The sequence below is a fragment of the Drosophila sechellia genome, chromosome 3L (genome assembly GCF_004382195.2).
Source record: "Drosophila sechellia strain sech25 chromosome 3L, ASM438219v1, whole genome shotgun sequence".
Taxonomy (NCBI): domain Eukaryota; kingdom Metazoa; phylum Arthropoda; class Insecta; order Diptera; family Drosophilidae; genus Drosophila; species Drosophila sechellia.
This window is the reverse complement of record NC_045951.1, coordinates 22,472,376-22,499,720: the sequence shown is the minus strand read 5'-3', so window position 1 is coordinate 22,499,720 and position 27,345 is coordinate 22,472,376. Positions and strand designations below refer to the sequence as shown.

At 37.8% G+C, this 27,345-nt stretch overlaps 2 protein-coding genes across 2 annotated transcripts; one reads left to right on the top strand and one right to left on the bottom strand.

Annotated features, from left to right (window-relative positions):
- Positions 1 to 11,409: 11,409 nt before the first annotated feature.
- Positions 11,410 to 15,530, bottom strand: LOC6620126 (casein kinase II subunit alpha). The gene is made up of 3 exons (XM_002044304.2): positions 15,440 to 15,530; positions 14,808 to 14,920; positions 11,410 to 12,746 (listed from the first exon to the last, which is right to left on the bottom strand). Exon 3 carries the CDS (start codon positions 12,614 to 12,616, stop codon positions 11,606 to 11,608), a length of 1,011 nt encoding a protein of 336 aa, XP_002044340.1. The 5' UTR covers positions 12,617 to 12,746; positions 14,808 to 14,920; positions 15,440 to 15,530; the 3' UTR covers positions 11,410 to 11,605.
- A 1,990-nt stretch (positions 15,531 to 17,520) lies between these two features.
- Positions 17,521 to 19,271, top strand: LOC6620125 (60S ribosomal protein L10). Its single transcript, XM_002044303.2, has 5 exons — positions 17,521 to 17,570; positions 17,704 to 17,734; positions 17,794 to 18,099; positions 18,165 to 18,327; positions 19,023 to 19,271. Exons 2-5 carry the CDS (start codon positions 17,712 to 17,714, stop codon positions 19,185 to 19,187), a joined length of 657 nt encoding a protein of 218 aa, XP_002044339.1. The 5' UTR covers positions 17,521 to 17,570; positions 17,704 to 17,711; the 3' UTR covers positions 19,188 to 19,271.
- The last annotated feature ends 8,074 nt before the right edge of the window (positions 19,272 to 27,345 follow it).

The window sequence follows — 27,345 nt, the reverse complement described above, 5'->3', positions numbered from 1 at the left end:
GGTGACAATTTACAAGCAAATTTTAGCGCCAATATGGAAGTATGGTTGTCGCCGCTTTCAGGCTGCCCAAAAGAAAATCGCCAGGACGATTACCGAATGGTACGTAAAGAACTCAACCCTGCACAAAGACCTCAAGCTAGCCACTGTCTTTAAGGCAATAAACATGCATTCTAGTCGGTTCCCCGACAAGCTAGAGCGCCACAGAAATTGCACAGCCAAGGCACTGTCCAGAGCTCGCCCACCAAGAAGTCTCCACAGGCGAAAGCCGAAGGACCTCATCATACGGTCCCCCTTGACGAGAGCCAGACGATGATCTCATAATTGTTGTATTGTTAATTGTTATATTTGTATTTTTGTTTTGTTACAGCTAACTTTTGTTAGCCGACGCGCCTGCAAGGGCTGAATAAATAACACCATCCTTAGGTGTGTATGACATCTATAAATCAGAAGGTAAATTAATATAAAAGAAAATTTTTAAAATGTAAATTACATTCCTGGAACTTGTTCAAAACCGAAAATCTATCGGACCTTTTTAAATTTGCACTTTTGAAAGATTTACACGGATCTATACGAATTTTAGTCAGGTATTCCCCTGTTCCGAAAACTCCTTCCTTCAAACATTCAGCTTGATTTTTCAAAAGTACTTTGCGCTAACTTTTGAAATGGTAGTGTTATCACATTACTTGATGTTAAATGTTAATTATCTCGACACCCGATTTCATAATGTCGTCATATTTGATTTGCAAATACATTTTTTAAGAAGTCATCGCAGAATACAGTCGTCTATTTCCACCTTCACTAATTTCCCAAATATGCCAAACCTTTCCAAATTTCTCTTGGACTGGTGTGAAATAATCGAGGTTTGTTTATGTAAAAAAGGGAATACACTGTTTGATTTTAAAAAGCCTTTATTATGGAATACTTAAAAACATATAATATTGAAGCGTTTCAGACCCTATGAAGTATACATATGCTTGAACAGGATCATTAAGATAATTTCAGATTAAAAAAGCAGATTCTCCACACTTTCGATAAATATTCTGATATTATTTCATATATACAGAACGTTGAGACGGTCACACTCTTGAAATTTTGTTTTCATTTTATTGTTTGTCTTGGCTGCCATGCCAGTAGGTATCATAACCACCTGGTAGTACGCGCCGTAATTGTGACACACCACGCGAGGCCGGCTGGAAACAGGCTCTTAGTTAGATCATGTCTCTGCTAAGAGTGCTAGCTAATCGTAGTTGGGCTGGAGCTGGAAACTCTTAAAATTTCCACATCTCCCGGCCGGACTAAGGTGTCATTCGACCCGTGCCTAGAGTCTGCCAGGCTGGGGGCCCGGGAAACAACTAGCCCAGTCGCTAACGGAGAGTCCAGGCAAGTGGCGTCCGCCTGGTCTGGTTAGCCTTACCCGGGTAATGCGGATCTCTGCCCGGGTGGATTTTTCTGCAACTCGTGGGAACCATGAAAAGTAGACCCAAGAATGTTAAAATACTGCAGGCCTTGACTGCGGAAAATGTCGCAAGACAGTTCGAGGACCGTCTCCTTGACGGGGAGCGGCTTACTTCGGTGGTAACACCAAAAAATGCTCCTAGTCGGAGTGTGTCAACGACACAAGTACTCCCAGCTAGGGGAAGGAAGAAGCGGGCAGCCACATCAAGTCACTCGACTGTGGTTCAAGCCGGCCAAGCGGGACGGGCTAAAAACCCATTGACGCCTCCGACGGAAACGCCTAAGAGGCAGAAGGTGGAAAAGAGTACCTCAAGTCTGTAAAGGCAACTGAGGTAAGCAAGCCATCATATACGGCCGTAACTGGGACCATGAATGTTGCGGTCGTACCAGAGGGGTACCCCAAGGTCGTCCTCAGTAGTGAGGACCTCTCACAACTCGAAGACGCACTACTGGAGGAGATAGTTCTCTCTGGTTGGGATTCACCAATTATGTTTGGAAGAATCCACTTCAGGGTGGGTCACCTGATAGTGGATTGCCGCAACGCAAACACTGCTTAGTGGCTGCAATTAGCAGTCCCCAGCCTCAGCAAGTGGAGCGGTTTCTCCCTGGAGGTAAAGATGGGCGACGACTTGCATTCGTCACGCAACATCACCATCTTCTGCCCCAGGACAGGAGACAAGACCACAAAGTGGATCATGGAATTGATCAAAAAACAAAATGACTTGGACACTGAGAACTGGCGTCTTATGTCAAGGAAGAATGGGGGTGGTGGCTCGCTCCTCAGCCTTGGCATTGATGACAACTCATGTGCCAAGATTATTACTAGCGACCAAAAGCTGAGCTTCAGGTTTGGAGACATCTCAGTTTGTGGTCTAAATAAGGCCAAGACGATCAAAGCCGGCACAAGACGGGTCGAGACTCCTCGAAATCTACCAGTCTCCGCGGAGAAGGAGAAGCCCAATAAACTCTCCGAATCCAGCGAGGATCTGGCGGATGATGATGATCTCAATGCGACCGTCATCGAGATGGGGGATCAGACCGCGATATCCTCTCGCTTGCCATCAAAAGGAACAGACTCCTGGGCATGTATGTAGTCCCACGGGAAACAATTGCAGCCCTGAACACCAATAATATTCTGGCATTTATACAGTGCATTGGACTTTAGGGGGATCTTTGAGTCATGAAGGGGTAGTACAATAGATCTGAATGGGTCGTACTACACCTACAAACCCATTTAATATTATTGTTTGTTTGTCCTGCCAATTTTTTCGCTATGATAACAAAATACTGAGTAAAGGGTATCTGGTAGTTTCATTTATTCATTTGTCTTAGAAATCAAGATTAGAAACCGCTCAAATTGTTACTCCCCCGCTTCTGACCATTTTCTTATTTTTTATTTTACTTTTTTTATACACGTTACTCGTAGAGTAAAAGGGATTCGTGTAACAGGCAGAAGGATCAATAGTTGAGTCGATCTAGCCATGTCCGTCTGCCCGTATGAACGTCGAGATCTCAGGAACTATAAAAGCTAGATGGTTTCAGATTCAGCATACAGATTCTAAAGGCAAAGACGCAGCGCAAGTTGACCCATGTTCCAACGCCCACTCTCCCGCCCACAAAACGCACAAAACGCCACGCCCACACTTTTGAACCATTTTCCGAAAATTTTTCGTAATTTTATTAGTCTTGTAAATTTCTATCGATTTATATTCATGTGAGGACTGATTGACGTTTTATTAAATTTATGTGAAATTTATGAAAACCGCGCAGCCTAGAGCCACCCTTCCATTGGGCTTTCAATAGTAATCCGGTGACTGTCCGGTAACTGTTTATCTTGTTATTGTTTGGTCTTCTCTTATGGTCCGTGACGACGACGGCGCGAAAAAATCCGGATGTGATCGACAATCCGTCAGCACGCCACGCCTAGTCGAAGATACCAACGTGCCTTTAAATCACTCCCCACGAGTGTTATAGCTGACAATGGACCGCGGTCCAACAGTGCTGCCGACTGTATAGTGTCCAACCGGCGACCTTTCCTCACATTGGGGGATTGTGCAAGTGTCGGATGCAGAGTCTCCTCTGTATTGAGGCTTAGTGACGACGACGAATCGCTGCCACAGTCTCCTAGGTTCACCAAGGACGGGAATCCGAGGATCGCGAAAGAATAACCCAACAAACTTGAGATCCCCATTGAATTCTGCATCACGTGCGGGAATATAAGTCCCGTCAGCATTTCGGGCGGAGGTTAACAGATAACTCCGAAAGCCCAAAGGAGAAGCTGCTTGCACGCCCCGTTTCCCAAAAGCGGTTAAGAAACCATTGTACTGTTACAGAGCCTCCTCAGTCATACACCGCACCTACCTGGTGAATATATCCTTGGAAACATCATAGTGCAGTCTCGTACGGATCATCTGGGGCGCGTCTTCGATAGATTGAAAAATGTCGGACTGAAGCTAAATATCCGAAAATGTAACTTCTTTACCGGGCTCATATAGTTAGCCGCAAAGGCTTAATGGCGCGCCCGGAAAAGATTTTGAAAGTTGTCGATTGCTGTTTGAATTTCGAGAACCGGAAGACCAATAAGCTCAATGGATTGAACGACTCCAGAAGTACGAAGTCGACACCCAGCACTACCGCGGCAAGCAGCGTGGAGACTCGAGCTCTGATCCTGCGGTGGATAAAAGAAAGAGAACGACCGATAAAAAGTGCTGCACCACTTAGGCGTCCACCGTTTTGGTTTTAATCATTAGAAGACCCTGGTCCAGGTAAAGCCGCTCAAGCAAATGCCAACACGCTTTAGTTTCGGGGCTTTCACTCCATGTCTGGGATTTTGTCGCTGTTTTGCTTTTATCCACTGCAATATGGCAATATCGGCTGGCTGGACTTGTAAGAATATGTTCATTCATTATCAATTTGTTCTTATTTGGAACAAACATTGGCGGCCAGATGGAAACGTTTTTAATCTTTTTCGGGCACCCCATTCCGGCTAACTGTATGACAGAGTAAAGGGTATCTAACCTCCGTTCGAAAGGAGTTACATGTTCGAGGACTCAGTTTCAGCCACGTTTTGCAATCTATCGAAGAGGCGCACCAGATGATGCCGATGGCCTTTGGCCGTACACAAATGTGCACAAAAATGTTGTCGAGGTTACCCAGTGTAAGTGTTGGCCACTACTGAAGTACGTAGCTTTGGCGGGCTTCCCGCCTCCACGACCTTTCAATATACCTCCACCGTTAAAGGTGTTGATGTCGTATCTCTGGACGTATGTTCAGCGATCAACCTGCCTAATACGGAGTCTACATGATGTATGGGACGGGCGGCGGTTCGTATGCGATCTCATCGGACGGCGGCTCCGGTATCAGCTTTAAGCGGACTGGAAGTACTTTCCCTACAGACGCCCCAGAAGTATATGATGTATATGTTTATCTCATTCTGCCGGCGGCGGCGGAAGTCTTTCGTCCGGTTCAGCGGACAAGAATTCCGATCCGCCGTCCAAGCGACCTTAGAGGTTTGATCCGCCTCGACCCGGACACCAGAGCCCCTGCTTAGACACCAGCACGGTGACAAGATGATTTATGGTCTGACCGCGACCTTTATGCCTTTTACCCTTTCTTAAAGAATGGTACGCTCCCAAAGAACAAGTACTAAATTTTAAATTTAATTTTCAATTGCGCACCCCACTGTCGCACCACAACACTGATCTCACCATTGATCTGGCAACGCCTCACTCTCCAGATAACCCGCTGCTCCAAATTAGCAGCGCTAACAGAAAATCGAAAACTTATAGTTTTGCTATTTACCTGCAACAAGCGTTCAATAAACTCGCACGACTCCATCGTGTGGTTTTGCCAGTTTTCGGCATGCAACTCCGTAAATAACGAAAATTTCGCGCAGCGTTAACATAAGACGTCCTTCTGCACGGACTGTTTGCAGCCTTTACATAGTAGTAAGAACCCACGTGCGTGTCGGGATTGTGCTGAAGACCCGGTTAACTGTTTCGGTGTTCGCGTACCGTAAACAAGTCGATCGCTTTTAGCATGCATAAGCGAAGCGTCTGTAGAAAGTGAACAGGCGACTGGTGGGACTAATCAAGGGACAGGAGGTTACGACTAGCAAGCGTTTACCTTGAGAGCCCAGCACCTGTTAAACCTAGTCTGGGACGGTGACGCTACCCACAGCCCATCTCCTCCCCACCAATCACCGGCTGCAGTAGTCCACGATGGAGTGCACGTTGCTGATTTCCCCAATTACATGTAGAAGTGCCGTCAACATAGGTTGAGTGGGAAAAAGCATTCCAATCGCGCTTTGAAATCTTTCCCGAACCGAGGATTTAAGAGTCCCAAGTATGTAATCAAATTATTCAGTCAAATCACTTTTGATTTCCTAAAAACTTAAGTTCTTAAAATCCGCTTATCATTTCACATAATAAATATAAAAAAATAAAAAAAAACTATTAAATTTCCATCAGCGTAACGACCGAAACCGAATCACCGTTCCGAAGGATCATACAGCAGCAGGATCGACGAAGCGAGCTTTGAATGAGTTGCGTGTGCTGCCCCCTAGAAATTCTGTTGAAAGCCACGCTTCCAACAGGGGGAAAATGTCGGGTCACGCACCCGGCGGCAATTCCTAATATTGTTATTGTAGCATATGTAAACATGCTAACTTTGGAGACACAGTTAAACTTCACTGCACCTCAGCTGTGCATCAATATAGTCGTTATCTATTCAAATCAGCTGTATATGTTTAAAAAAAAAGGCAATCTGAAGTCAGCTGCATTTTTTGCAAAGGATACCAAATTCATACTATAATTAAAGTGTTCATCGAATTTGTGTAAAAATTATTTTTTAAAATGTTTTTATATGAAAAATATATGGTAAAGGTTAAATATTAATTACATTGATTGTCGAGTTTCCCGCATATCAAATACCCTTTACTCATATAGTGAAAATGCAAACGCGAAATTCCATAAATTTCCTCAATTTTTGAACAATTTTAAAATTTGTTCTCATTTTATTCACCAATATCTATCGATATTCTAGTAAAATTATGAAATTTCGCGTTCGCACATAGCCAGGCTAGCTCAGTCAGTAGAGCATAAGATATAAGATATTTTGAGTGGGTCGAAGTAAAGAAACTAGAATAACAAGATGCGTAACGGCCATACATTGCACTATTGGGCATTTGGCCTGTTTTTTTTTACAAAAGTTAATAACTCCTAAACTACGGGAGATATTTGGATGCATTTTTTTTTATGTGTTACACATGCCTCCAGGAATATTTTGGAAAAGTGGGCCCCTAACTCCGCCCCAATTTTTTTATTTTTTTAATATTATGTTTTTAAAGTTAATTTTTAATTTCAATATTGTATAAAAATTCATAATCGTCTTCGTCTTTACAATCAATAGAGTCTGAAGAATCGGTGTCAGCTTAAAATTCGCAAGCTAAAATTTGAAATTCAAATTTTGAATGACTTCTGGTGGAAGAGATAGCTGCTTATGTTTTCGAACGCGCCTCTTTATATTTATCGATGATTTTATGGGATATTATTTATATTTGCTTGGCTGGGTTCAACAAAAGAATTGTAAGTATGTCTGCAAGATCCAGCAGGCCGCGCTTCCGTGCAGCTAGCGTTGCAGCTTGAACCAAAAGACGTTCGTTGTGATTCTGCGCCCTTACGAGTTCATCTGCTTTCTGTCTTTGGCCACTCAAACTTTTAAAATAATATGACGTTTTTGGGCGTCTAGCTCATTTCCTTTAATTTTTATTGTTCTCTTTTTCCTTCAGGACTAGGTGTTCTTCTAACCACTTTGAATAAATTTTCGAAAATTCATATATTTTTCGAATGCATTTTCTCCAATTTCGCAAAAGATTGACTGAAAACATTCGTTATTATTATTATTCGTTAATCGTTCATTAAAGTCTAGCTTTCTATCAGAAAAATGCCCACTGATAAAAGTGCAAATAGCAATTTCCTTTTGACGAACACCCCATTGCTTGCGCCACACTTCCAGCAGGGCAGCATTGGCAATCGAGATGTTGTTCCCTAAAAAATGAAATTTCTCGAAAACCCGCAAAAAACGCACATAGAGACTACCTGATATGAGTTAGGAATTGAACACACTGCAACATGAATATAAGCACTTACTGAACAAATTTGAACAAATTTTTGTAGCTCTGTTCAAAGTTGAAATTTTTTTCAGACAACTACATGTTGACACCACTTGCTAAATGTACAAATTGTTAGAAATAGGCGCACACAATAAACAATATATTATAGCAGAACATAATAAAAACCTAAAGATTGATTATCCATTTCAAATTATACTCTTCTTTGTCTTCTTTTTAAATTTTAACACTTTGAAAGTTAAGCTAAATTTTGCGCGCAATGCAGACACGTGGTATATGCTCGCAACAGCCGACTTTAACAGCTGTTATTATAACGGCGCACTGTTAAATTAACTTTTGCGGGCTATAACATAACAGTTTACTGTATTTCCAATCTATTAATACTAAAATACTTCAAATTTACATACTTGTGAAAAACACATTATTGTAAAAAAAACAGGCCAAATGCCCCATAGTGCATTGGTTTGGCACTATGCAGCCACTTTTTAGGTGAAGGCAAAAATTGCTCTCTTTCCTCTCGCTTACGCTGAGAGCGTAAGAAATCTAAAAATAGAATTTGCTTGCTTGTATGTGTAAAAACAAGAGACGAGAACGCGTATTTTTTTTTAAATTCGTCTGTTAAGATCGCCCCTCGAATTAGCTACCCTTTACATATTTATATTTATGTTTATAATTAATTATGCTCAACAATAAATTATTTCATACACATTTGTTTTTTATTATTTTTAAAAATATTTTAAAAACTTTAATGTGTATTTTACAAATATTAAAAAAAAAAAAAGATCAGATGGTGCCTTTAGCCTTTAGTTTTCCGAAGTATTACAAATTGAAGTAATACAAATTTATAAAATAAATAAAAATATGAAAACAGTTTGTTGCAAAAGTCATATCTTGAGGCACGAAGTGCGGACACAAGCACTCAACAATCATTGCCTTATTAATTTTTCTCACGTCGCAAGCTGAATACTCTAATGACAAATATTCTAATATAAAGTCATTTGTGAAATTTATTTTGGTATATTATGTACACAGATTCGGCTATTACTATTTCTAAGCTATATTTGAATAATAATAACGTTAAGGCAATGCAAAGTAAGAATCTTTCACATGGTGCCAATTGATCAAAACTAATTAAAGTCTAAGAAATTTTAAGGTGAAGGGCATATTTTGTCAAATTTACAATGCATGAGCGCATACGTGTGCACACATACATGTGCCTGCTATCACTGCATGCGTATAAAAGAGCTATTCGCTATAAAGCTCTCCACTCTCTCGCTCTCGAACAAAAATTCGAGAGATCCTGGAGCCACCTCTAGAGCCACGGCAAACAAATCGTGTGGCAAAAATTCGTATGGCGTTACGTATCTTGTTATTCTAGTGTCTTTGGTCGAAGCCACGTTTGCGCCTGATAAAAAAAAAGAGGAAACAAATGCAGTCATTATCCAAATGGAGTAATTTGTTCTTTTGCGAACCCATTCCATGCGTAACCTCATCATCGATCACTTCGAGCCAGTTACGTACACCCACTGTGTAAGACCAAAGTACTTTCAAGGTTCCCCATGTAAAACATACAGAATCTGAAGCGAAGGGTTGGGCACAACAATCGCGTTGAGTCAGACGAAATGCAACTAGAAAATGCAGTTCGACAATAAGCGAGTGCCAGATGACCAGTCCAGCGACCACAATCGTTCACAAGAAAATAATACTCCAGTAGTTGACACGGCTTATCAGCAGGGCATTGACTCCAAGAATAGGGGAAATACCTAACCAACATCACAAAAAACTCAACTTGGTATCAAACATCCCACCAAAATCATCTTAACAGCTACCTTTTTCTTAACTTTAAAAATTTGTCGATCTCACGAAGAGACCAAATAAAAATCACACAGCTCAGACTCGGACACACACAAATAACACACAAGTAGTGCCTTTACCAAACCCAACAGACAACGACAATCTTTCACTGGAACACCACACCTGTTGTCCACCTGTATCCATCTTAGGAACCATTGAAGCAAAATTTTTAACAATAGAGCTCCTTTCTAGTCCCACACCATCAAACATCTTAAAGATCCTTAGATACATTAAAATCACCAATCTGTACCAACGTATATAATGTTAAAAAGGAAACACCAAATATTGTATAAAGCATTAGCTTAAAGTATCTGCTGCCATAGCTCCAAATATTTCGCTAGTTCTTGGCTGTGTGATCAGATTCTATGCGGAAACCTTGTGCAAGCCTCTACTGAAACTGAAACCTTATCTCTGGAATCTCACAGTTTTCTCATATATGGAAGTTCTTTGTGATTGATTCCTCTCCATAAAAAAAAAGTTATGACCTTTTGTCGTGTTAACCCAATACACACGACATACACTCTAAGTGGGTGCTCTTTGGGCAGAATAAGACGAGTTAATAATCTTGGTGTTCGTCTGGACCCTAAACTATAATTTTCAGACCATATTTTGACTTTTGTCAATAAGGCCAGGTGGTGCTTGGTTTTGGCCAAAGGAATTTGATGATCCTTACATGACCACAAGACCTTACATGAAACCCTCTAGCTTTTTGTTTCCTGAGATCTCGACGTTCATAAGGACGGACAGACGGGCAAGGCCAGATCGACTGGCTATTGATACTGATGAAGAATATATATAATTTATATGGTCGGAAACGCGTCTTACCTTTTACATTATAATATATAATATACCCTTCAACCAAAGACATTAGACTAGCAAGATGCGCAACGGTCATAGATTGGTTTTGCTATCTTGCACTTTTTTTAAAAAATAGAATGCACTTGCTTAAAACAATAAACGAGTTAGTGTGTTTGTTTGCGTACTTGTGCAAGAAGACGATTAAAGACGTTAAATATTCAAATTATTGCCTTGAATATTATATTTTAAAATGATTTTAATTAATTATCTACCGTTTATATGTTTATATTTATGTTTATAATTACTAATATGTAATATGGCACTGACGACAAATTTTAACAGGGGACTGCGGGAAGTTATTTTTTTTTTTAGATCGTACAGCATTAAAATTAATTTTATTATTATTTCAACTATTTAAATAAAGTTTAGATCTGGAATGGTTATTATAACTTTAGTAATTTAAAAAACAAATTGTCCAAAAAAAGGAAGTATATTTTGAAAAATACTTTCATTAAATAAATAAAAATATGCAACATAATTATTTCAAAATTGATTCCTTGAGGCACGACGTGCGGAAATAGGAACCTAAGAATAATTGATTTAATTTTTTAACACGTCGCAAGCTAAAATACTCTAATATCAATTAATCCAATACAAAGTCATTCATGAAATTTATTATGTATTATTATGTACATAGATTCGGCTATTACTCTTTCTATGCTTTCTAGACAATGCAAAACAAGAAACATGGTGCCAATTGATCAAATATAATGTAGATTTAAGGCCTAATAAGCTGTAAAGTTGCCCCTCACTTTATTTTGTCAAATTTACAATGCATGGTCGGATGTCCCTGTATGCGGAGAAGAGAGCTGCTGGCTGTAGAGCTCTCTGCTCTCTGGCTCTTGAAAAAAAATCCAGAGAGCCCGGAGCCAGCACAAAAAAATCGTATGCCGTTACGCATCTTGTTATCCTAGTGTCTTTGCTTTCACTCTACGAGTAAAACGGGTATAACAAATGAAGTAGAACTTGCTGTTCGCTTATTCATGGTTCAATTTTCTTTTATTTCGTCGTATGTATCTATATTTTTGTATACGTGTTTTTTATAAATAAAGTTTGCGAGTATTATACAAAAATATTGTAATTTCATTCCCACTTGAAAAAATTATAGTCAATTAGATGTTATACTGTGAGAATTTATTCGATTTCTCCGGTTAATCCCTTAACGAACAGTTGAAGTCATTTTTAAGACAGTAGCTTAATTTATTTTATTTTTCTTCGGATTTTATATTTTTTTGCATAATTATCATATTGTTAAATGGCTGCTATCCCAAACTCGAATTACAGTATTCATCATAATGAAAAAACTTCTTATTGCTGATTATTGGGATTCATTTGACCATTGACAATAGGTAAGAAATATGGATGGGCCATTGCTTCGCGAGCTGTGAGTCGGTCAACGTGATCATAGCGTAAAAGTTTATCAAGAAAGTCTAGTGCTTCAGGAGAAACTAGATGTTGGTTATCAGAATGGACAAATCTTTCCCATCGCTTTCTTGAGTGACGCTGTAGAATGTCGTGAAATCTTGGATCGAGGTCAATATTGTATTTATCCAAATATGCGTAGAGCTCTTCGGTGCCCAGCACCTTGGCAATGCGCACCAATTGATCATAGTTGTCATGTCCGTGGAAAAACGGCTCTTTTCGGAATATCATCGACGCCAACATACAACCAAGTGACCACATATCCAGTGAGTAATCATACATCTGGTAATCTACCAGTAATTCGGGACCTTTAAAGTATCTCGAAGCCACGCGAACATTATACTCTTGACCAGGATGATAAAATTCGGCAAGTCCCCAATCTATAAGGCGCAATTTTCGATTTTCGTGATCTATCATAACATTGTGGGGCTTTACATCACGATGCATTATTCCCATGCTGTGGCAGTAGTCAAGTGCCTTAAGAAGCTCAAACAAGTAGTAACGAATCTCATAATCAGTTAATGTTTGGTAAAGTTGCTTGAAATCTGTGTTGTTCACGTGCTCAAAAATCAACGCTGGTGTACGAGAAACTGGATCCTTGACAACGGCTAAAAGTGTTATTATATTTGTTCCTCCACGCAAGTTCTCCAAAATTTTGATTTCACGCTTTATCTTCTTTTTTTTAACAGGTTTCAAAATTTTAACAACGCACTTTTCTGTGGTAGTAATATTAATGGCCTCAAAGACCTCAGAATACTTTCCACGTCCTAATTTTCGGACCAACTGATAATCGTCTTGATTGCCCCAATCAACCACATAATTTTCATAGTCCCAATATTCATCCGGTTTGTGGGCATTGACATCTGTGTACACGCGAGCCGCACTTGGAAGTGTCATATTTCTGAAAAAAGCGTTCCTTTCTTCCTCCTTTTTAAAACTTTGTTCGGGTTGTAGCAGTAAGTTTATGTGAGCTGATTCCGATTTCAGTCGGTTGGTAGTCCTAATAATATTATTATTGTACAACAATCTGAAAGTAAAACGAAAACGTATTTAATCAGAAGCTATCGGAAACAGATCTCTACACATCTTCATAGCATAAGACACATTCCCGAAAAAGTTCAAATATCGTTATATTAGTCACGACGTTAATTTACCACACTAACTTAGGTATTAAACACAATATCTTATTCGAGGTACATGAAGTTTTACTGTAAAATTTCTTTCTAAATATGCAATTTCTGAAATCATTTGTAGCAGCGCTGCAACTCTAAAAACGAAAACAAAACAAAGCGGTTTCACTCGAAATGTTGATCTAAACATAATGATACTTTTACCTTGATCAAATAAATAAATAATAATAATAATAATTTAGATAATTGTATCTTGCTGGATCAGATGCGTACCAAAGAAGCAAGAAGAAAGAGAATCATTATATTAATAATATTTATATATTTTTCTCAACTTGTTAAGGTAGCCTAGCAGGTCCAATTAATTTAGAAAACTGTCCTCCTTGAGCATGTATGTACATACGTACTTAAGACCGCCTTAATCTCGGTAACTACGAATGCTAGAACGTTAAGATGAACAAGGTTTTATGAGTAGTTAAAGTAGTTTTAAAGTAGTTATGCAGATGTCATTCACGCATTCAGTTGAGTTGAGAAGAATCACACAACGGTCATTCTAATCAAAGTGTAACGCGAGTAAAGTAAAGATTAAGCGAGGACAGCAAAGTGTTGTTACCCCGGTAACCGAGCGGAGTGATCACGTTTACTATAAATTTGGTGGAACGAACAAAATCCTCTGAGCTAGCAAGCCAACACAATCAGTTCAATAGAGTTGTTCAGAACTTTTCTACGCCTCACAAAGGTGTAACCCATACTTGAATGGCCAGAAAGATACAAATTTGGCCCCATGATTTAAAGTTACGATTTGATAGAGCCTTACCAGGTCACAGGTCAGCTACTGGAAATCGCCAAGCCCATTTAAAATTTAAAACTTTTCCAGATAACATTTTTTGTCGGTCTCCTCGATTTTGTCAGTAATTTCTAAAACGTTTTACTTTAGTTTCGTGTAATTATTTTATTTATGCTAAGCATTAGCGTTAAGACTTTTTAAAAACATAATATACATATATGTACGTATTACCAAATTTAGTACGACCACAACATTTGCATACCTGCAGACTGTGCATACTTCGTTAAAATTGCATGGCAAAACACACTTCGGAATAAATGTTTGAAGGTTTTTCAGCAACAAAAACACCCACTTTCGGATTCAAGAAGTTAGAGACTTAAGTTGTGTTTAGTTGAAAAGATATTTGGATAAATATCATAACTTAAGATGATCGCCAAAAAGTGTACTACCTTTTTTCACTCGTTGTCTTGTTTTAAAGTCCCGTCTGTGGTAGAAATTAATGGTAATTTTGCAATTGATGATATTAAACAAAAATACTTCGATATAAAAAAATTGTCACGATCGTATTACGAACGATTTTTCATATGTTGCTGATATAACCTTTGGTATGAAAACGTATTTTACATTTGACGAAAAAAATTCGCTTATTCGGCAAACTTCTAGGGCTATAAGGGCAATTATAATTTTGATATATCGTGCCCATAAGTCAATTATAGAATAATAATAATGTATATTGGAAAGTAATTTAAATTTCTTGGCAAAAGTTAAAACACCTTGTATGTTGAAGTTGCGAGTGTCGACGGCTCTTTACCTCGATATGTGGTGTTTTTGTTTGAAAGACTTTTACACTAATTCAATAAATAGCCAAATGTCTGTCTTACGATTATTTTAAATATGTTTTAATTAACAAAATTTAGGAAGAATGTGTTATATCAAATAGGTGCAAAACCAATAAAGTAAGAAGCACAAAGTTTTGGGTTTCTTAATCGTGTGTACTTAATAAATAGTTTTGAGCATGAATTTATGAAGTTAAAGAGCAACCAAAAGAGTTTAATTGATGGTTTGCGCCGCCCTTGCAAAAAGGCGGATTTCGCAGACATACATATTTTCCACGCAGACTGTTGCAATTCATACCAATGCACGTGCCTAAGTATAAATATGGACAAAAACGTACCCAATTTGTGAAGATTGATTGTTATAAGCTGGCTTGCCAAAGTGTTTTAAAAGACTTCTCCGTCTCGTAGGATATCCACAGTGAATGCCGGGTATGCTCCTCACAGTTCTGCACTAATTTATATAATAAGCAGGTATACTTATGAAAATAAATTTTAAATTTGCATTTATGTAAATACATAGATATTTATTAATACATAGATTATGCGAATTCATTTACATAAATAAACCCTAGATATACACAAATGTGTATATAAGTTATATATGCATACATAAATCCATATGTATGCAATATGCTATATTTCAATGAATACATTCGCTATTTAACAAAATATTAGTGAAAACTAGTATATACGCCAATGTTAAATATACACACAATTATCATAATGACAACCACTCTAAAGTTCAACAAAAAATTTAGACGAGTTCACCGGCTTCATGACAGCATGATTCAGAATGGCCACATACCTATTTATGTACATGCATAAAAAATTTCATAGACTTGCCACAACATATATACAATTATTGATATATTTCACTTATTTCATGCTTTTGTGAGAAAACGCTGAAACGCAAAATCCGCACATACATATTTATTTAATGCCAATAAATGACAAGAGTAATAATACTCACGTCCTAGTAAAAAAAAACCCAGTGTACGTGGTTACGGAGACAATTTTTCTTATTTTAAGAAGGTTAGCTTAACCGCTGTCTATTTTACTGCATAACAAAATAGTAGGTAGTCAAGATGGATCAAAAAATCATCGTTATGTCAGAAACGATGGAAGTGAAACTGATATTAAAGTCTGTGGTTAGAATTATAGAATCAAAATCGATGTTAAAAATGATGTTGATAGATTGCAAAAAAGGGGCCGTCAAGTCAATTTGTGCAGCACAGCTGAAACGATATCCGAGCTCCAACCACCATTAATTCCAACAGCATTTTTTTTGCAATGTTTAACATCAACGAAATTTTTTTAATAATACTATAGGTATTGCATGCCAATGTATTTTTTTCACGATGATAAAAATATTTTGTTCTATTTTCAAAAAAAAACAAATATATAATTTTTTTGTCTATACTCGGATGACGCGTTTTCTCGCATTGCCTACGCTTTGTCGCTAAATACGATTGTTGCGTTCGAATTAAAAGTGGTCATTATTCTCTTATCCCCAAAATCAACCTTTTGAATAAATTACTCATATATTTGTAGTGATTAAAAATATAGCCAAAATAAATTTACCTTGATTAAATAAATAATAATAATAATAATTTATATAATTGTATCTAAAACGTTGTTAAAATAAATAAATTAAATAAATTAAATTATTATATATACATTCTGGATTAGATGCGTACCAAAGAAGCAAGAAGAAAACGAAACAATATATTAATAATATTTATATATTTTTCTCAACCTTATAACTTGTAAAAGTAGCTTAGCAAGGCCAATTCATTTCAAAAACTGTCCCACTGCGGAGTGTGCGCAACGTTATTATTAACAATTTTAGCTGATAATTATCGACCAGTAATTCTTCCGAGTGATCGAAACTTTTTATTCCATATTCTTAATTGTGCAATAACGTGTTCTCCGTTTTGTACCCGTTACCTTCATTTTCAAAATTCCCAGAAAGTTGAAAACTCCAGGTGATCATCTCGAAGTTGACAAAAATTGATTAAAAACAATTTCAATGGTTGCTTATTTTACACGCTGCATTACAAGTAATTAGTATAAGGACGAACTAGGTATTTGTATTATTGGAGTATTTTGTTATAACTTTTTCTCTGCGTGGAATAAAATATTATGTATACCATTATCAGAAGGTGTTCTTACATGAAAAGATGTTGAAGAATTTTACAAAAATTCTGGTATATAATAAAAAGTTTGCTAAGGAACCTTGACAAGTGTTTAAAAATAACTATTTAAAATCTCCATTCAACGCTTAGAAGTCTAAATTTTCCAAAAAAAGGAGTTCTTTAGTTCTTGTTATATTTACAGATCAATTAATAAAATTCTGTGATATCCAATTTTGCACGCTGCCATCAAATTTTTCAGTTAAAAGTCTAGATCATTCCAGCCTTTTGCCGATTACGTTACTAGGGAAAATATTGGGGATACCACAGAAAACACTCTCTTTCCAACTTTGGAAATCCAAAAGATTCATCCAAAACAAGATTGGCCCATAGCCTGATTCGTATTATCTGAGTTTGAGTCAATAATAAATGAAACAATACAACAATATATACTTATAAAGTTTTCTAACTTTATTCCAGAAAGTAACAACTCTTAGCAGTCAGTTCAATATGGCGTTGAAAATGCCTAAAATTCATAACAATGAAGTGTAATATAAATTTTGTACATTTTTGCAAAAGTTTGGTAAGAAATCAACCAGCTACTTATTATATTTAACTGCCCGAATAACAAAGTCATAGTTATGATAAATACAAAGCTGGGTTGCATAACACAAGGTGTGCTTGAGGTAAGATTATATTATTTATTATTGCTATTTTTTTAGTTTTGGCGCTTAATCGCCAAAAATATCTATTATTCTAATAAAAATGTATCGGGGGACCCTAACACATACATTTTTGATTATGCAGATTGTAGTGAGAACAACATATAAGGCAATACGGGTTCGTTTTCAAATCGTTTCAAAACTAAGAAAAACATTTAGCTCAAGTACATGATTATCGTTTTACGACGAAACCTTTTCTGCTTCCGCTTTCCGTGTCTTCCTTTTCTCGTGTGCTTCGTTGGAAGAGGTTAGTGAGCGGTGTAAATGATCTCTGGAAATCGAATAACTTTCATGTTTATAGTAGTTTATATTGTCTTACAAAGTTTCTGTTTTGTGCGCTGATGTTACTATAAATCTTATTTATTTGGTTTATATTTCAGGAGTCGAAATGGGCCGACGACCAGCTAGATGGTAAGCAAATCCGTCATTTTGTATGAACTGGCCCTTTAGTAAACTCTAATTTCATCCAGCTACCGCTATTGCAAAAACAAGCCGTACCCTAAATCTCGGTTTTGTCGTGGTGTCCCTGACCCCAAAATTCGTATATTTGATTTGGGAAGGAAAAAAGCTACAGTTGAGGATTTTCCCCTGTGCGTTCATTTGGTTTCTGATGAATACGAACAGCTGAGTAGTGAAGCTTTAGAAGCTGGACGCATTTGTTGCAACAAGTACTTGGTAAAGTACTGCGGTAAGGACCAGTTCCACATCAGAATGCGCCTGCATCCATTCCACGTCATTCGCATCAACAAAATGTTGTCGTGCGCTGGAGCTGATAGGTAAATAATAGCTCACGCCTGTGTAAACTACTGAATTCTTATGACCTCTTTTGCACTTTTAATAGGCTTCAAACTGGAATGCGAGGAGCGTTTGGAAAACCTCAGGGCACGGTTGCTCGAGTTCGTATTGGTCAACCCATTATGTCAGTCCGCTCTAGCGATCGTTACAAGGCTCAAGTTATTGAAGCTTTGCGGCGTGCTAAGTTTAAGTTCCCTGGACGTCAGAAGGCAAGTAATAAAGCATAGTGTCCTAAGTAAATAAACTCTTTGTCAGCAGTGTAGAGTGAGCATTGTATTTAACCATTTTTTAAACATCGTCTGAACAAACCATATGGAAAATTTGTAATCGCTTTTATTTCATATCATGGACGAGGCTATTTTAATATCGACACCATTTATTTGTTGGGAATGAGCTACAAATAATATTACAAGCGAACCAAAATCAGTATCTTATAATTCATAACCTATATATTTTATTTAAAAGATACGGGAACAAGTGTTGAATCTTCTTATTTCCGTTAAAATTGCATATACATACTTGACAAATTTTTGAGTAACGTCGAAATCGTCGTTAACTACGACAAAGATTTTAGGATTGCTAGTTTAACCCGCAAGCCCCTCGAAAAATTTGGGCGCATTTCGTGAAGGATAAGAAGGAAAAATGTGGAATTTCTTTCTTTATTTTTCCATAGGGACGTTAAATATTTGCTAAACTCTCACAGTGAGTAAAAAGAAGCATTAAAGGATGTTTATATTTTAGAAAAATCGTCGCCTTTCGTTCCATTAGGTACATTTGTGTAAATTTTTAAACTTCGGTGCTCACGAATTTAAGATAGTTTACGGAAATTCAGATAAGAGTTTTGTGTGTACGAAAAGAAAACAGATTTTGTAAAACAATGTTTTGTTTTTAAATATATTTTTAGATCTACGTTTCAAAGAAGTGGGGATTCACCAAATACGAACGTGAGCGTTATGAAGAACTTCGCGATGACAACCGCCTTGAGCAAGATGGTTGCAATGTGAAATACCGCCCAGAGCATGGCCCGATTGCCGCATGGGAAAAAGCTCAGCGTGATGTTTATGCTTAATAACACATTGAAATAAAATGTCACTTGAAGTTTCGTAATTCGGAAACAATATACAAATTATCATTTCCTGAGCACATATATAAATGCGTTGCCTTTTTGGTAGGAAGCTAAGAATGCCTTTAAAATTATTATGTATTGTTTTAACTTTATCATTTCGCAGCAGCAGATTTGCTTTCGTAAGTTTTAAAAGATTCTTTTATAGGTAATACGGGCCCGACAAGAAAGGGTATTCCTTTTCTTAGTTTCTATTGCGTTTCTATATACAATTTTATACACATTTCTACGATATCAAACAACAACACGAGTGTAGATATTCCGAAAAATTGTATTACCAATTAATTAGGAGTTTATTCTTCGAGTTACTAATTTCTTTCAATACAATCCCAATCAATTAAAGACAGTTTCAAAATATACGATCGTGAGCTACATTTCGAGTTGTCAGTCTACTGAGAAGAAAGCTTGGAACTCAAAACGGGTGCTAAAAAAGTATACAACATAAAACAACTTAAATTGTATATTAAGCATACACACAATGTTGCAATATAAATTCATATTTGATTGCATACCTCTTCAAACAAACACAAATATTATAATTTAGTGGAACGTTTGCGGGCTCTTATCAAGTTCTGTATTAATTTAGGCGGTTCGGGGGGAGATTTCAAAGCGTGCCTCGCTCGGGGAAAACTCCTGAAAGTATTGTATGGTACCTATGTTATAGCATTGGATTTGTTACAAAACTAATTTGCCAATAGTCGTTTGGTATTTCAGGCACTCATTTTTGACATTCTGGGGCTAATGGCAGTAGTTCAGTTTCAATGCTTCGTGAGTTGTCGGATTCGCGTTCTAAGTGAAATGGGCTTAACGGAACAAATTGCTGGATGCATCATCCAAGTTCTTTATTAAATGCCGGATCCGGCGAGTCGGGCGAGATGGGAGGAGCATCTTTAAGAATTCAATTCCAAACTTGGGAATCCACATCATTGTTCTGGAGCAGCGATGCAGCATATGGAGTTCGCCCTGGCAATCAGGTGGTTAGTAACAAAAAATCTGATTTGCGTAAGTCCGCCCTTAAAATGATTCTGGCCATTAAATATATATTTGCCAGAGCTTTTAGAACCTGACCCCAGTGTATTCGACTCAGTGTAAATTGCCTCAAGACTGGGCAAATGAGGCAGTGCAACTTCAGCCATTGCCGTGCATGCGAATCGAAGCACCACACCCTGCTTTACATAGGAAACTTGGCCTCGTTTGTAACTGTGGCACAATTACAACTCGAAATGAAACAAATGCACCGGGTTAAGCAAACAGTTAAGAAGCATTTGATTCGACCTCCGAATAAGCCAGAGGCCACTAGGCATCGGATAATGAGACAAAGACGCGAGTACCACGACCAAAAAGAATTAAGTGCTACAACTACCAGGAGTTGGGACATATATCGCGTCAGTGCCCAATGCCGCAAATGTCACAGATGTACGACATGCAATAAAGTTCATCCGCACACCGAAAACTCCAGTAAGCCGGAAGCGTCCCTACGCCAAAGTGGAGCAGTAAACTACGGCCATTGTTTTTTGAAAACTATTATAGGAAGAGACAAGTTATCCAAGGCCTTTCTGAGCACCTGTAGTAAATGCACCCTTGTCTGCAAATCAGTTTCAGATTGGATAGAAGCTATGAGCGCAAAACAAAATATGTTGAAGGGAAACGTCCGTTATACGAAATTTTTACATTGATTTGGCGATCGACGGAATGTAAGTCACAGCGCAAATATATTCCGTTATATACGAAGACATTGACAAAACCGACATCGTTGAATCTAACATCGTATTTAAAGGCAACCAAGTGGATTTGCAGTTTCCATACCGCGTAGCTGAGCCAAAACGTGAAACAAAATGGTTGAGGATTTCTTGCATCTTGATTATTAAAAAGTAGAATTCGAATTAAGCGAATGTGGCTTAATGTTAAGCATCGATAAATTTTAATGACACCATCAGTTTTCTAAGACATCAGTTACACGCCAGTGGTCTTAGGCCACGAGAAATAAAGACAAACGCCATAGTAAAATTTCCAAAACCAAAGAGCATCACCGAAGTCCGCAAATTCCTAGCAGCAATTTTCGAAAATTCGTTCCTGGCTATTCACTCATCGCCGAACTGCTAAAAAAAACTACTCCGCAAATATATAAAGTTCGGATAGGTAAGATCAGTAAGACGCATTCAATGACTGGAAACAGATCCTCGAAACTATCGTGTACACGCGTATAGACGCTCACCACGAACTTCATACAGACGCTAGCTCGAGCGTCCTTGCTAGTGTCATGCTGCAGCTGGATAACGACCAGCTGCTACCAATCGCATACTCTAGTTGGTCCACAACGTATTTCGAAAGCAATAAGAAAAGCTACTAACTAGAAGCACAAAAATCGATGAGGCTAAGCAGCATTCAACTTCAAGATGAAACAATTCGCAGTATTGTAGAAAAATTACAGTCCGCAAGCAAGATGGAAATCGATGACCATGTAAAATCGAAAGGGGATGCTTATATGCTTGTGCCGAAACAACTCAGATTTCACATCCTTAACGAATGTCATGATAAAGCCAGACTCGTGGGTACGGACTAAAAACTATTGGCTGCGCATTCAAGAAACAACCTGCAGGAAAACGCGAAGGAGACTATAACTACATCGAAATTAAGTCTATACTATTTGAAACGATTCATGTGGATTATTTGGTTTGGATCTCACGATTCAATACCATTAAAAGTCGATTTACTCGTCCGATAAGCACAAGCCTTGGTGCCGCATTCCAGTCGACGACGAAGACTGCTAAATTTCAATTAGGAAGAGCCAGCTGTAAAACGATAAATACTTCTTATGTTGAACCATAACGATAAGTCACACAAAGTATATGTTACTCAGGTTAGGCCGTATCGATAAGTCCCCAACGATGAATAAGAAGTTTGTACACTGGAGAATAACATTTCAATCGGCATCGACACGCCACGTTCTGTTCAGTGGCCATGCGGTCCACAGCTTATTTTGCTTTAACCAAAACATCTGTTCATTTAAAATTAATAAATAAGGAATACTATAATCCAGACGACTTATTAATTAAGCAAAACGCGTTATGAAGCAACGACTGCACTTACAACACTTCAGAATCTGGCCTTTCCTTTGGAATCTGATGGTTTCGATGTGTTTCTTATATGATTTGTTTTAAGTTGACCCATGCCACGCCTACTCTTGTTGATATTTTCCATATTTTTATTAGTCTTGTAAATTTGTAACGATTTGCCAAAATACTTTTTGCCATGTCCATTCTAACCTAACACCGCTCAAAATTGCCACGTCCACATTGTTGAAATATTTTTTCATACGGGCGCGGGTCCTTGTATTCTTGTTCTCCAGGCGTTCGGCGTTATTCCTTGATGTCTCCCGTCTAACGATTCAAAGTCAATGCAATGTCCACAATCCAGATTGGTACTGTTGCTTCTCTTTCTTTACGCTTGCTTTATTTTTCCACTTGACCGAAAGGGTTGTACCCTTTTAAAAAATAAAGACGACTCTGTTTTGATAAGCTACTTTTATCAGTTATAAGGTTGAGAAAAATGCATTTTCATGCCATTTTAATTTATTATTAATATATTGATTCTTTTTCTTCTTGCTTCTTTGGTACGCATCTGATTCCGCATATGATATATATAACGTATCATATATCTACATTATTAATTTTAACAAAGTTTTAGATACAATTTTCGCGCTGGAAAATGAACCTTTAAATGATTATTTATTTGATCAAGGTGAAAGTCTCATTATCTTTAGATCAATATTTCGAACGAAATAACTTTGTTTTGTTTTTGTTTGGAGAGTTCCAATGCTGCTAGATGAAGGAACCTACCTACAAATGATTTGAGAAATTGCATATTTAGAGAGAAATTTTACAGTATAACCTTACTTACTAAGATATTTTGTTTAATACCTAATTAAAGTGTGGTTTCAGACTAAAGTAGCTTTATTTTAGTATTTTACAGAGGATTCCTCCGGCGATCGCCGTCTGCTGAGCGTTGTTGCTCCTGCAACGCCTTGCCTTCCTTGCCTGTGTGTCCTTGACAACGGACTACGTGCCTGCTCAGGTTTTATAACCAGGCGGCAATTAGTTTAGAAGCAGTCAACATAAGTATCCATAGTTTTTATGTTAAATGTACTACAAGAGAGTCTGCCCGCTTAGAACTTTAAATTTTGTGTGGGAGAGCGAGAGAGCGGGTGGTACATTGAACAGCTCGATTGCAAGTTTTTGCTTTGTGTTTTTGTACCCGCGCAGTGCAGTTTAAGAGCATACAAAAGCATATGTATACTGATAGAAATTGGCAAGGCAAACAATAAAAAGAAGAAAAAACAAAAAAGTTTTAAAAGTGTGGCCGTGGCAGGTGTGGGCGGTTTGGCAATTTGATAGTGGACGAGTTAAAAAAAATATTTATTGAGGCAATGCACCAGAAGAAAGGAAGGAAAGGAGCTTAGAGCCTCAGCTTCTTGGCTGGTCCGACGATCCTTCAGCGAGGGTAGGGTTGATAGGCGCAGTCTATCGATGTTAAATGGTGGTTGACGTTGTTGAGTCCTTGAAAAGGATTTGTTTCTGTACCGATTCAGTAAAGCCCTGATATTTTCATGATGGAGGTGACTACACACGAACAGCATTCAAGAATTACTTGAACAAGATAAATATTAATGTACATAAATAGCTTTCTTGTGGTGCAGGGACCAGCGTTTGATGAATGCAAGAAACCTCTTTACTTTACTAACAATGGTAACAATGTGATCGTCATGATCACACGTCTGGATGAACAATGCATGAATGTTTAAGAATGTGGTAATCAGAATTTGTTCTCACAGTCCGCGTGGAAAAACAGTTATCTCAGGCGTCTTAATTAAAATGGCGAGAAAAAAAATATCAGAAGCCATGTAGATGGAATTTTTATATCCGTCCGTATGTCCGTCCGTATGAACGTCGAGCTCTCAGGAACTAAAAAAGCTAGAAGATTGAGATTAAGTATACAGATTCTAGAGACAAAGATGCCGAGCAAATTATTTGACTTATGTGGCCACGCCAACTCTGCGCCCACAAACCAGTTAAACCAGCACTGACGACATACTTCAGCAGGGGACTATCACAGTATCTTTGACAGCATTAAAATTAAGTTCATCATTATTTTAACTTATTAATTAAATAATGTTGTGATTTGGAATTGTTATTAATACTTTTGTAATTTAAAACAAATTTATTTGTGTATTTTAAAGAGCGGAAAAGGTAGCAACTTGACTCTTTTGACCTCGACTGCTTCTGATGTGGTTTCAAGATGCTGTTTTTATGGTGTTTTTAGTCACAATTAAAACATGTACGACCTCGGAATTACTTAGTCTTGTGGCTAAGATGAAGCAGTTGACAAAGATCTTTGGTTTTTGTACTCAATAAATGCCAAAGGCATCTTTTGTAAAATGAAGAAATGGTTATTGTGGATTAATTATTATTGTGGTTAATATATTGTGGATTATTGTGGTTGTGTTACCGTGGATTAATCTACACCCATAAAAGGCCGCGCGTAAAGGATTTTGTTTGTCAAATCACATTTTTTCTTAGTGTTACTAAATAATATCCCACCTGGACACATTAACGCTATTCCCTATACCCTTTAATAATTTCAGAGACTCGGTGGCTATAATGTACAACAGATTTATAGGCAGCATCTTTAGAAGAAAGCGAGTTAGTATCGTGCCTGCAACTTGTCGAGGATGTTTGTGTCATTGAGCCTGTATTTGAAATGGGCTTCCGACGCTGCGAAAGTGTTTGATTTTGACCCTTAATCCAGCTGAATCTTTTTCTCCAATCTTTCTAAAGCATGTATATCATATCAAATTCACCAAAACATAGATTTCCCAGGAAGTGATTTCCGATATCAGGCTCTGCGGTGAACAGTAACCGAATAACATCTCCTGCCTCTACCTTGATAGAGCGTATCGAATGGGTCAGTTCTTAATAATTAGATATAAACGCAAGTCATGTGCAATGTCATTCTAGATTCGATGAAAAGTATGTAACAGGCAGAAGGAAGAATTTCCGACCATATATATATTCTTGATCAAGATCAATTCACGAATCGATCTGGCTATGTCCGTCCTTCCGTATGAATTTCGAGATCTCTGGAATTATAAAATCTAGAACGATTGAGATTAATCATACTGATTCTAGAGACAAGGACGCAGCATAAGTTTATTGACACGCTCACAAACGACATAGAACTTCCACGCCCACACTTATTAAAAATGTGTTGATATTTTTTCACATTTTGTTTAGTCTTGTAAATTTATATCGATCGGCAAACAAAAATTTTGTCACGCCCACTCTAACGCCCTAAAACCGCCTAAACCTGCACCATCCACATTTTTGAATTATTTTTCAAATTTCATTATTTCATTAATAATGTAAATTTCTATCGATTTTCCAAAAAACTTTTTGCCACGCCCACTCTAACACCCTAAACTTTGAAATTTTTTAAAAATTTCTTTTCATTTTATTCCCCAATATCTATCGATATCCCTCAAAAATGATGAAATTTTGCGTTTGCATTCGCACTAGCTGAGTAACGGGAATCTGATAGTCGGGGAACTCGACTATAGCATTCGCTCTTGTTTTTGGTATCAAAAGTTTATATTAGGACATTAGTGTGAAAAGTTACGATCGCCAAGTGCTTTTTACCCCTTAAGAGCGGATTCTGTTTGATAGTAAGATTCAATAAGCAGACTACAAATACTAACAGATGAACAGATGCTGGGCTCTCAGCCGTGCGAGCCACAACATCCTGTCCCTTCCTCTGTCGGCTTGTTCGACGCGTTCTGCGTAGAACGCAGAACCCAGTGTCCCAATCCTAAGCGTCCTGTTTCTCAACTTGATTTATGCCGAACGTCGTGACGTAGCAATCTTGCTCATTGATCTCTGCCTAGATCTTGTGGCTAGTGGTCAAATTGTCACCAAACGGGTTCTGCGACCCCGGAAATCTCTTTCCAGTTAGGGGCCGTTCTCACCAAAAAGGAAGGTCTTCGTTCGGTATTCAGTCTTCGGGTACGTTGTATAAAAAAAAAAAACGAAATAAAATGGCTGCTCCCTTTTTTTTGCATATTACTCTGAGAAATTTGTGTAACGGCTGCCATTAAGAAATCTGTTTTTATAATACACTAATTTTTATTTCTTCACACTACATAAATAATCTTACACTTTTTAAATTATTGTTATGTTTCCAAAGTATTTGTAACAAACAACGTTGAGCTGGTGGTATTCCCTGCCGCTGGGCCCGCACGCATTTTATTCCGGCTCTATCTCGTGAGCGAGTTTCGTGGTGTTCTCCTTAGGGTGCTCGTGGGTTAATGGTTCATTCATTCCAATAAAAAGAAAAATTTTATGCGTGCTTACTAGTGTTAGTTATGCAAAGAGAATAGATCCGGAGTTTCTCTCAGTGCACAACCCGAGATGTAAGTGGCGGTGGTAATAGACCACCTTGCTGTCTCCAACGCGATTCCAAATGTATTCTGCATTGACCCCTTTTATACAATTGGTTTACGGAAGTTCTCGGATCAGTATGGAGTTAAAAATATGAGTGTCTACTCAAACGTTATAAATGGATTTTATTCTATAATTGTAAATAATAACAATAATTCTAAGATAAGATAATTCTAAAATACTTTTCCCATTTTTTTCTACACCTAGCTTACATAACCGTTCTGACTCTATTAATAATCGTGCAATAATAATAATAATCGTCTTCAAAGAAATTTGGGAAATTCATGTGGATGGTTAGATGAATAAGCAAATAAATGAGCAAGAGAAAAACAATGATTAATTTTCTTTAGTCCTAACTATTACAATCTTGTTTAATGCTGCCCGCTGCGAGTCCGGACATGCTCCCCCCATTGGAAGTAAGGCTTTCAACAAAGTCCTTAAGGGCCAGCAGGCACAGCTCACTTGCACGTCTTGTCTCTCCTTATTATGTTTTCAGTACGGCAACTCGAGAGAGACCATCAGCTGAATCACTCTAGTTAGGGGCCTATGTCGCGGTAGATGTTGTAGATAACTGCAGTTATTCGGCGTGTAGTAAGCGTGGAATGCGGACCAAA

Bases quoted from the DNA above. Each gene is read 5' to 3' on its own strand.
- LOC6620126 (XM_002044304.2), bottom strand. From the start codon at position 12,616: ATGACACTTCCAAGTGCGGCTCGCGTGTACACAGATGTCAATGCCCAC.
- LOC6620125 (XM_002044303.2), top strand. From the start codon at position 17,712: ATGGGCCGACGACCAGCTAGATG. The intron at 17,735-17,793 runs GTAAGCAAATCC...AATTTCATCCAG, and splicing joins GGCCGACGACCAGCTAGATG to CTACCGCTATTGCAAAAACA. The intron at 18,100-18,164 runs GTAAATAATAGC...CACTTTTAATAG, and splicing joins TCGTGCGCTGGAGCTGATAG to GCTTCAAACTGGAATGCGAG.